The sequence below is a fragment of the Chelonoidis abingdonii genome, chromosome 3 (assembly GCF_003597395.2).
Source record: "Chelonoidis abingdonii isolate Lonesome George chromosome 3, CheloAbing_2.0, whole genome shotgun sequence".
NCBI lineage: Eukaryota > Metazoa > Chordata > Testudines > Testudinidae > Chelonoidis > Chelonoidis abingdonii.
In genome coordinates, this window is record NC_133771.1 from 145,012,607 (window position 1) to 145,024,654 (window position 12,048).

General features: G+C 43.0%; 1 protein-coding gene across 1 annotated transcript in view; it reads right to left on the minus strand.

Annotated features, from left to right (window-relative positions):
* PLD5 (phospholipase D family member 5) overlaps window positions 1-12,048 on the minus strand; it is a 247,274-nt gene that overhangs the window by 15,794 nt on the left and 219,432 nt on the right. Inside the window, exon 8 of the mRNA XM_032803236.2 lies at window positions 11,508-11,673. Within this exon, the coding sequence (XP_032659127.1) occupies window positions 11,508-11,673 (166 nt within the window). The remainder of the gene's footprint in view (window positions 1-11,507; window positions 11,674-12,048) is intronic.

The following is a 12,048-nucleotide window of genomic DNA, read 5'->3' on the forward strand; positions in this document are numbered from 1 at the left end:
CAAATTACTAATATATTTTCAGCCCAATGTCCAGACTGCCTAATACAAGTTTTGTCCAATTCAGCCAACTTGTGTAGCATCACAGGCAGGGCTGGAAACTGCGAACGCAGCAGGGCAAATATAGATGTCTTGAAAATGTAATGTGTACTTCAAGCAAAGCAGATAACTCATTAACTCTTTGACATGCTGGCTATTGTTCGCAGAATTTTTCTCGTCTCACAAAAGAAATAATGCAACTGGAACTTTGTTACTGAAACAAGTCAGTTGTCCAAAGGCATTCAATACCACACAGTAAATCCTCCAGTGTACACCTTCAGTGAAAGCACTGCATTAGTAATGCTCTATTTGGGGCTGAGGCAGTTCTCCTTTAAAGGCCTATTGCAAGAGTTTATAGCTTTAAAAATAAAAATGTTGCCACCTGAGATTAAATCTCCTCATTGTTGCTCATCCAAAAGGTGAATTTTTGTCTACATTTGGGAAAATTATATTTGACCATTTTTGAGTTATTTGGGGATGAGGAAAAGGTTTTATTATGTTTCACTCTGTTAGACAATTACCATGGGCCAGATCCATGAAGGGACTTGGATGTGAAAATATATTTTTCTGGGCACCTTTCCACACAGTGGAATCTACAGCCCAAGTTAGGTGCCTAGGCTCCCTCTATGATGCATGTGGAAAGCTCAGTGTCTAAGGATTGGATCCACAAAGTCTAACATGCTGAGCAGGGAGCTGCTTAAGTTAGATAGCAGGAAATACTGAAAAGAGGGGTGTGACTTAAATCCATATCTCTCAAGGAGACTTAGGCTTTCTTTACACTGCTGCTTTTATCAGTAAAACTTTTCTCAGTCAGGAATGGGGAAAAACGAAACCCTTGAGTGACATAAGTTTCACTAGCAAAATCGTTGGTGCGGACAGCGCTATGTTGGCAGGAGAGGCTCAACCCAAATGTATGGAGGATGGCAAGGGAAGCTGGCATTTCTACGGGGGGAAGAGTTAAGGTAGTATGGTTACCTTAACTATAAATTTCCATATTTGCATAGATTATAAGGCCAGAAAGGATCACTATGATCATCTAGTCTGCTTCGGATTTCTTTTAGATGCAACTTTACTCTGAATTTTCTGGGTTTCTAACTTCTGTTCACTGTTAAACATTAATATTCTTGAAAGGTAACATACACATCACAACACTGTTAATTCAGGCTGTAAGCTCACCCAGTAAGTTTTTTACATGGGATTTGGTTTGAGTTTAAATATCTTCATTCCTTTGTATAGAATTTGTACCCCGGGGTATCAGTGTGTCATATCAGACTGAGACCGGGAAACTAGTCAAAATAAAATCACTACCAAACTGAACCTTTACCCAAAACTAACTCTGAGTGGAAACCAATTTTTTCCAGAGTTCAGGTTTAACTGTTCTTCTCCTGCTTTTTTATTTAACATTTTTCTACAATGTTACCCTTTCTGATTCTGGCTAGAACCAAAAATGTACAAAAGCAAGCAAGCAAGCATTATTTAAGGAAATATAAGCTCAAATAGCTTTGGCTGAGCTTTAGGTTGTTAATCACAGCAAAACACCCTCTGTAGGTTAGTCTGTCATTAGTTAAAATTCAGTAACACAGCCCAATATGCAAAAGTCTTTTTGATGGATAGCATAAAACTAATTGGAAGTTCTTATCCCATCTCTGTAACTGGATTTAAATCTGGGGGTTGTAATTACTGTGTTGAAAGTTACATTACCATATGTGTTTCAGACTGAAAATCGTCTGTATTCAATAAGTTTCAGATAGTATTATCTCCAGGAATAAGAAACCAACAATATACAAGGAGTGTATCACAGAAAACTACCCTTGCTTGTTGTGTTCATAACTTTATCTTACTATACAAGTATCATTCGGTGTGTGAAACAAAAGATGTGCAGTTTTAATACTGGTGTTCTGCAATTATCACTTAGTTTTCCTGTGGTGGTTACAGCAAGTCCTCCTTAGGCAAAGAGTCTAAGGGTACATTTACACTATGGGATTATTCCGATTTTACATAAACCAGTTTTATAAAACAGATTGTATAAAGTCGAGTGCACGTGGCCACACTAAGCACATTAATTCGGCAGTGTTCGTCCATGGTCCAAGGCTAGCGTCGATTTCGGGCTTGCTGTGGCGGTAGCTATTCCAGCTCCCTAGTTCCTTGCGCTTCCCCTCGCCCCTTAGAATTATGGGTTGAGAGCCCAGTGTTGATTGGGTAAATCCCTTGTCGTGGGTGGTTCTGTGGTAAATGTCGATCAGTTATTCCAGTCTCCGGGGAAAGCAACGCAGACATATTTCTCGCGCCCTTTTCCCCTGATTGCCTGCGGCATGCACCACCATGGAGCCAGTTCTCGCTTTTTTTTTTTTTTTTTAAGTCACCGTATGTGTACTGGATGCCGTGGCGAGCGATACCCCAAGTGTTACACAGCAGCATTCATTGTTTGCATGGTTGCAGAGAGGTTATCGTGTTCTGTACGTCTGCTGCGGTGTAAAATTCAGATGAGTCTATGTGTGTCTGTCACCTCTGTACTGTCTGCTCTTCTGGGTGCCTCTGGCTCGAGATCGGCGGGGGCGCAAAAGCAATGGAGATGATCCCTGAGTCAATCCTTCCTTTTTTCTAAATAGAGTCCAGTCCTGGCTAGGCAATCGGGGCAAGTGTCTAGAAACCCTGTTATCCGGAGCACAGGTGTTTGGGTCGATCCGCGAATGTGAGTACTGCCATATCAATGGGGTGCCCTGCACACACTACCGTTGTCCTCCTCTCCCCCAACTTCCTGGCTTCGTGGCAGTGTCTCCATTTGTGTTCATGAGTAATAAAGTGCAGGAATAGGGACGCACTTGGTTTTTAGTGCATAAATGAGGGGGAGGCAGCCTCCCGGGCTATGCGTCAGGCAGGCATTAGGCGTTGCAGGGTGGGGCCGCATCCCGCTGCTTGACAGTTTAGGCAGGCGATCTTTCTTTTACAGGAGGGCGGGGGTCGATGGAGTCAGCCCCCAGTTGCTTGTGAGATGGTTACAGCCGTTCTTGTCTTACTGGAATGCGGGGTCTTCCTATTTTACAGGCGCTGGCAGGCTCACCGAAGTAGCGGCACTCACGGGTTGATAACAAGGTGGTTATCCGTCCTACTGACATCTGCCCAGGGTGGGAGGAGTGACTACTGCGTTCACTGCTGCGGATCGCGTTTCGCAGCTTCGTGACATAGGGTGACATTTTGAAAGGAGTCAGAACAATTTTTTCCTTTTCTTTCCTGGTGGTGGGGGAGTAATTGGCGCTTTTCCTGACCGCTGGCTGTGTTTGAATACAGGCTTGGGGCTCAGAAGAATGCAATATTTTCGGGATTGTGGGGATGTGGGTAGCTGGAGTCTCAGTACCATCCTCATTGGGCTCCTTTGACTTTGGTTCCGTTTACTTGGTCACGCACACTGGTAGCTGAGATTTTTTTATCTGCTTTGCATTTCGTCTTCTATTAGGGATTTATGGACGTTTGTTCCCAATCCAGCCGATGATTGGTTTCCGTCCCGGTCCATGCTGGAGTCTTTTGGATTTGGACTGCATTGCCCCGTGTGTCAGGCTTCACGTGGGCAAACAGGACTGAATCTAATTTGCGGGCTGTTCTGTTACCTGGCCACGTCCGGTTCAGATTGCTGTCCAGAGCGGTCACAGTGGTGCACTGTGGGATACCGCACGGAGGCCAATACTGTCGATTTGCGGCCACACTAACCCTAATCCGATATGGTAATACCGATTTTAGCGCTACTCCTCTCGTTGGGGAGGAGTACAGAAACCGATTTAAAGAGCCCTTTATATCGATATAAAGGACCTTGTAGTGTGGATGGGTACAGCGTTAAATTGGTTTAACGCTGCTAAAATTAGTTTAAACGCGACGTGTAGACCAGGCCTAAGAAAGAGAGGAAATATACCAGCACAGGAACTACACTAATTAACAAACACTGTGCTCTAATTATTCAGAAAAAAAGTAATTACCTACATTTTCTCTCAAGTACTTAGTGGCTGAGCATTGGAAAGAATAATATTTAAAAGAATTGTTATTAATAAGGTTCCACAACATTATTGATACTAATTGCATGTGTAATAGTCTCATAGACCTGGAGGCTGTTAACTAACATTAACTCCTAGGAACTTCTACTCTCTCAATGGTTCAGCCTTTTTCTTAACTTTGCTACTATAGTCAGGAGGGTTGCTGTGACAGCAGGGTGTGGCTCAATAATGGAATTATTATGCTATTTAGTTTTAAAAGACTTTTTGAGGAGAGGAGTAGCAATTGCATATCCCGAGGAAGAAATGTATTCAGGTGGGACTGGAAAGAAGAGGATGGAGGCAATGCAGATTGGGATGGGAATTGCAGCCATTGATGTTTAATGCCTGAACCAATCTTGGAGAACTTTATTTTACTTTTCTCTTTAGATTTTATTTTATTTACATTTTTTGGGAGCTTCACCTGAGGAATGGAAGGAGAGGATGGAACTAGAGTAAGGAATGGAGAAAACTTCAGTTGTGGAAAGTTAAGGATAGACATAAAAAAGAGACTGGAGGAAGACTGATGCCATAAAGGCAGGAAGGCTCTGCCTCAGACAGGTGAGTTGGTTCTATGTAATTCACACAGGTGCCATAGGAATACCATACCAAACCCGTCATGGAACTGAATACTGTCCTTATGCCAAATGGCCAAAGCTCTCATTTGCTACAACTTCCTTCTCCAGGTTTAAAACTCAGGGGTAACTTGTCCCTATGGTTTAAGGGGAATTCAAAATAATGGGAGCTGGGCTAACTGTGTTAACTGTGCCCCAAGCATATCAAGCCTGACATTGGTATATTCAGACCTCACAGGGAAAATGGATCTAGTATTGGTTGGCTTTATTTACTGAGTGCAAAAGAACATACATTCAGTGATGTATGTAACCAGGCTTCCAAAGCAGCTATTAATCTAATTAACAATAACCATCTTATGTGAATTACTGGAAAAAAAAATCAGAACCTCAGCAGATGATTTTTCTCAAATGGGATGGGTGCTTCAGAGAGGACTGTTTTTTTACTTCAAGTATCTTTCTCTGAATTTCATAAATACCTTAATTAATGAACAACTATGTCAAATTTAATGCAACATCCATCATAACTCTACCCGCTTCTATGAAGTGCGGCACATGTGGTATTAAATACTTCTTTATACACTGCATGTGCCATGTGGCCAAGTAATAGTTGTTCTACGTTCATAACTTTGAATGAACTGCATGATGTCCATGTAAAATCTGCCTTTATTTTATTTACGGTGATAAAGAGGAAGAAGGTGCTAGTGTATGTGACAGTCAGCTCACAGTATTCCACAATCAGATAAGCAGTCCAGTGATGGAATATTCTCTTCAATTTAAACAAGACATAAACCTGTGATTCATTTGGTTACGTTTCTCCAGGAGAGACCAGATTTAGTGTTCAGGACTGGGAGCCAGGATCTCCTGAATCCTAACCCTGGCCGTGACACATGGGCTCATGGGCCAGTCATTTAACTTTCCTTTCTCAGTTTTGTTATGTATCAAACGGGGATAATACTGATCTACCTGTGATGATGCGGTTCTGGCGGGACCCAACTGAGAGTGCCAAATCAGGACGAATTGCTTAAACAGGGCAGTCACAGCCCAAGGCTGGGGGGTTTTCCACCTCTAAGGCAAACCAAACCAGCCAGAGAAAAATGACTTCGGTATCACCCCACTGGCTAACCACAAGTCACACAAGCAATTTCCTTAGACACTCCAGTCTCCCAGTATCACCACCAGTCCCACACGTCCTGGGGATGAATGGTTATGAAAACCAACACCCCAGTAAAAGAAAAAGGTTCTCTCGATCCCAAAGGACCAAGCCCCAGACCCAGGTCAATATACACCTCAGATCTTACCCACAAATCACGCTGTTGCCAATCCTTTAGAATCTAAAATCTAAAGGTTTATTCATAAAAGGAAAAAGATAGAGGTGAGAGCTAGAATTGGTTAAACTGAATCAATTACATACAGTAATGGCAAAGTCCTTGGTTCAGGCTTGTAGCAGTGATGAAGTAAACTGCAGGTTTAAATCCAGTCTCTGGAGAACATCCCCTGCTGGGATGGGTCATCAGTCCTTTGTGTAGAGCTTCAGATTGTAGCAAAGTCCCTCCAGAGGTAAGAAGCAGGATTGAAGACAAAATGGAGATCAGGCCTTCGCCTTATATAGACTTTTCCAGGTGTAAGAACACTCCTTTGTTCCTACTGTGGAAAGTTACAGCAAAATGGAGTTTGCAGTCACATGGGCCAGTTTCTGCTCACTCCAGTGAGTCACAGGGCGTATCCGCCTTCTCTCGATGGGTCAATTGTGTAGTTGATGGTCCTTAATGGGCCATCAAGCAGGCTAAGCAGAGCTGACACCAGCCTGTCTGGGACTTTTTCCAGTAACACAGAACAAGTTTGAAATACAGACAGTACACAGCCAATATTCATAACTTCAACTACAGAAATGATACAGACATACAGACAGCATAATCATAACCAGTAACCCATAACCTGGTCTTAGACACCTTATATGACCCCCTTTACATAGGATTTGGTGCCACTACAGAACCTTGGTTGCAACCCATGTTCTATATGGTCCCAGTTTATATCAATAACGTCACACCCCCAACGCAAAATTGATGCAGGAAGGGATGACACAGACATCGCTGACTGCATCTCAAAAGCTCCCCATCCCTGGGTCTGTCTCACTACAGCCAGTGTTGGGTTAGAAGCCATATCAGTGTATAACAGAAATGTTTTACCAAACTCATGTTCAATAACATGATTGAATCTCTTTACAAACTTAAGGTAAAACTTAGTTTGAACAACAGTGGATTGGATCTGCTCTTGCAGCAAGATTCCTGTCTGTCTCATATGCTCTTGCCAAGAGCTAAAGAAACTAGCTATTTTATCTATACCAGCTCTGGCAAATGTTTGGAACCCAACTAACATTAAATCAACATAGATATTAATGTTGTTTACAGTGTAGGAATCATGGCATTTAGCCATGCAATCAATATGGTAGTGTGCCTCAGTTTCCCCTTTCCTAGTGCACATCAGGTCTGGAATGTCTTTTCCCCTGTGAAAAGTTTCAATACTGTTTACAGGCATTACCTGTGAAACATTAGTATAGCAAGGCCTTTTAACATAAAGTGTGTTCTCATGTACTGCTTTCAACACGTTTAAAGGACTTTCCATAGGACTGGGCACATTGTACATTCTTACAATTCTTGGTAACAGCAATACATTCGTTACAAAAAATCACCATTAGCAATAACAACAAATTCATTGCAAGTGTCCATTTACAATCATGTTTGTTATGCCACACCTTTGGATTAATACCATTGGAGTTTGGGAATTTTAGGGTTAACATTTGGCTTTCCTTTGCAAAATTTAGTTTTCTCTTTCCTCCTTGTCCTGCAGGATTAAATCCTGATTTCTCTTGCTTAACCAAATTCATTGGCTGATGGGGTGGGCTCTCTTTGCTAACATCTATTAGCAAGTCTTTCTTCTCCCTGCCAGTCGGGTAATTTGCATCAACACAGACACTAGCTTTTAGATTTTCAGCTGCTACCCATTCCAAGGCTGGACTCTGTTTTACAGAGACACCACACACATTTAAATAGTTGGAGGGTGAGAGGCTGCTTGCTGTTCCCTGCATCCTCAAGCATTTAGCCATAAAACCATTTAGCTTTGAAACACCAGTAACCCAATCTCTTCTCAGACCCTGAAGCACAGGCTGCTCACTCACAGAATTAGCCTGGAGACATTCCTGTCCCAACACCATGGTCTCCTCAACAAGCTGGCCACACACAGCCATGGGGTTATAGGGCTGCTCAATTTTCTCAACAGCTTCTACTTTATCTGAGACCTTCTCAAAGCTCCCCACACTGGATCTTTCAAAAGGAAAGTCAGTGGATCCATTCACAATAGAAAACTTCTGGCTGTTAGGAACTGAAACTTTTTTGATTAAATCACTTTCACACACTTCAGCTGCAGTAAACTGCTTGCACAGGTTACCATGAGGATTCCTTTCCCTATGAGCTTCTCTAAGCAGCAATTCACCCCTTACACAGACATTCTGCTCTTACCTTCTTCATCTAGGGCTTGCTCTAAAGGAACACTGTCCTGATCCACAACAGACTCTTTCTGGGTCTCACTTACATCCATGATTACTTTGGCCCATCAGGCAGATTTCTACACAATCCCCTTCCAGGCAAACCTATAGACTTTCTAGCTAACAGGCTAGAAGCCTTCTCCTTCCCTTGGCCATGAACAGGTTCAGGAATCTTTTCCTTCTTGCTACAAGTTGTCAAACCATCAGTGGGTAACATAATCAAATTACCTTTCTGCTCTCCTTGTGCCCTGGCTAGGGTATTACCCTGATTAGACAGAGCTGCTACACCCTTTTCCAGCCACACATTAGCAACTGGCAAACTACAAGCACCAGAATTGTCTGGTCTCTGGGACTTTGCTAAGACACTAACTGGATGCAACCTAGTTACAGTGCCATTCTTCCCAGCGACACAACTTAGGACCATTCCATCCTGGGCTTGACTGTATTTACAACCAACTCCGAGACAACTGATCACCCTCAACCATTACAGGCTGAAAGCACCTTCTGTCTGCTCCACAGACACCAAAAGCTGGAGACACATTCTCTTCACCAGCACACAGCTTGGATTTCTTTCCCTTGTCCCAGCACACAGGTTGTTCACAGACAACTGCTTGGAGACCAAGGTAGCTTCCTCCATAGCAAGTCAATACGTCTGACAGACACAGACACAGGCACATTTCCTTCACTGTCACATTTCTCCAACACAGGAAACAGGTAAGGGATAGGGACACTCATCTTCCACTCTCTTGTCTCCCAAACTGCTGACTAGACCAGCCATCAGCTCACAAGGATGCCTGGCTTCTCCAAACTTTCCCTGCCAGGCACCATTGCCACTCCCCACAGACTAAGCTGCTGCTTTTTTCACTACACTGAGCTACCACCAGCAATCCAGTTACCATTTTAGGTTCACTTTTACAAGCTGTAGCCAACCATTCCCATTACAAATCTACCCTCTCCTTCCTCCGATAGGCTTCCACTGACCATTACTTGAATCTGATCCTGAGAAACATTTTTCCTCAGTAATGAGTCTTTTTGCTCTTGATCTAACTTCAGATTCACTTCTGAGACATCAGACAGACATTCAGCAACCTTCATTACAGACACATTGCTTCTTGCACAGCACATCAGCTATTACCCACCAGGTTAGACTCTCCCTCTCCCTGGCCATAGCAAAACTGTTACACACAGAAAACTGCCAGAGTAATCCACATACACTAGTTATAAAACTGGTTTTGAGAGGTACAGTTTCTGCTGTTTTCCCTTGCTTCTTTGACTTTGGAGCCAAAGTCTAGCAGTTTCTTGTTGCATCTGTCGAGTTTTCTCTCAGCAGCCAGTAATTCCTCTTTCTCTCAGCAGCTCTCTCCTCCAGCTGGGCCAGGGCTTGCTTCTCTCTCATTCGAATTTCTGCCAGTTTTTGCGCTATGTTCAAACTGCAGGCGTCCATCCGGGCTTGCAGTGTTCATTGCTTTTGCTGATGCTTGGCTCATGGTTACTGATCTTTAACCAACCCAACTCTCAATACCAAAATTCAAATTTGGATAGCGTGGGGTTCTGAACCCAAAACTTGAATGACCTGGGTTTCTGTTTGGATCCAGCACGACTACGCCACTGTGACGATGTTGTCGGGCGAGACCCATCTGGAGTGCCAAATCAGGACGAATTGCTTAAACAGGGCAGTCACAGCCCAAGCTGGGGTTTTCCACCTCTAAGGCAACCAACACAGCCAGAGGAAAAATGACGTCGGTATCACCCCACTGGCTAACCCAAGTCACAGCAAGCAATTTCCTTAGACCTCCAGTCTCCCAGTATCACCACCAGTTCCACACGTCCTGGGATGAATGGTTTTGAACACCCACACCCCAGTAAAAGAAAGGTTCTCCGATCCCAAAGGACCAAGCCCCAGACCCAGGTCAATATACACATCAGATCTTACCCACAAATCACGTGTTGCCATCCTTTAGGATCTAAAATCTAAAGGTTTATTCATAAAAGGAAAACGATAAAGATGAGAGCTAGAATTGGTTAAATGGAATCAATTAACAGTAATGGCAAATTCTTAGTTCAAGCTTGCCGGCAGTGATGGAGTAAAACTGCAGGTTAAATCAAGTCTCTGGAGAACATCCCCGCTGGATGGGTCATTCAGTCTTGTGCAGAGCTTCAGTTTGTAGCAAAGTCCCTCCAGAGGTAAGAAGCCGGACTAAAGACAAATGGAGAGAGCCTCCGCCTTATATAGCTTTCCCTGGTGTAAGGACAATTCTTTGTTCTTACTGTGGAAAGTTACAGCAAAATGGAGTCTGCAGTCACATGGGCCAGTTTCTGCACACCCTGCTGAGTCACAAGGCGTATCCGCCTCCTCTCAATGGGTCAATTGTGTAGCTAATGGTCCTTAATGGGCCATCAAGCAGGCTAAGCTGAGCTGACACCAACTTGTCTGGGATCTTTCCCAGTAACACAGCACAAGTTTGAAATACAGACAGCATACAGCCAATATTTATAACTTCAACTACAAAAATGATACAGACATACAGACTGCATAATCATAACCAGTAACCCGTAACCTGGTCTTAGACACCTTATATGACCCCCTTTACATAGGATTTGGTGCCATTACAGGACCTTGGTTGCAAACCATGTTCTATATGGTCCCAGTTTATATCAATAACGTCACACTACCTCATGGGGGTAGTGTGAGGTCTAGTTAGTGTTTGTAAAGGGATCTGAAGATTAAAAACTCCACACTATGTAAGCGATAAGTATTACTATCTTCCTCAGTTTGGCTCAGCAGAACAGTGCCAGTGTACTAACAAATAACAGAGGAACAGGAACTTGCATTATATGATTAAAGCATATATAAGATATAGTTGTTACCACTGCCATGTGAGATCCAAATTCTGCATAATTGTTACCAAAACTGAAGAGCATTCAGAAATCAATACAGTAAAATGAAAGGAATTGTTACAAAAGAGGACCAAATTCAAACTTGTAAGGGTGTGTAACACATCACTGAAATCCATCTAGTAAATTGGCCACATTGATCATAAATTACAGTGAACACCGTGCAGGGTAATACAAAATATTTCACTTGCAGAAGGGAACTGAATTGGGGTTAATGATGCATTTACCTTTGCTACTAGTTCATTAAAAGTCTATTGCAGTTAAGAGTTGTGCATATACCAGGGCTAAATTTGGCCGCAAATTACTCATTTCACATGGTTTTCAATGAACTTTTAAGGTTTCCACAGTAATATAGATGATTTTAATATACTTATCGTTAGTATATTTTTGTGCACTGAAAGCATCTTAGACTCATTCTGAACCAATATGGTGTATACTTACAACTTTTAAACTACAGCTGGGAACCTCAGTGCAAATAGCTTTAAGAGACGAAACAAAGTTAAATGTAAGGGGATCTGTGTCTTTTGAGAAACTTATGAGGAGCCGGACTTTAATATTTCGTAAGACTAGTGCTTCTCTTATCTTCCCATCCAAATATGGCCAGTACCTGTGGAGAAAGCACACAATACATTCAGGGGGAAAAGCAATCAATTAGATTTTTACCAAGGCAGACCTAGCCTCACTAGGGAAAACTAAACAAAACATGAACAGCATTTGTCTGCAGTCTAGGGAATCAAACTGAGGTGGCAGGAAGAGCTGTGGTAGACCCTTACCACTGTGTCACCCTGCTTCACACAAAACCAACCAATCCTGGGGGCAGTGAGACCCTGTTGGCCTCTGTGAGTGAGTACGCCTGAGCTCTCCCCGGGTGCGTGGTTGCAGAGCTGCCCCTGTGGATGCAAAGATTCATGCAAAATGAACTTCTAGTCCTCCCACGCCCAGCGGAGTGATGCACATCTCATCAACCGTGTTAAAGCAGATT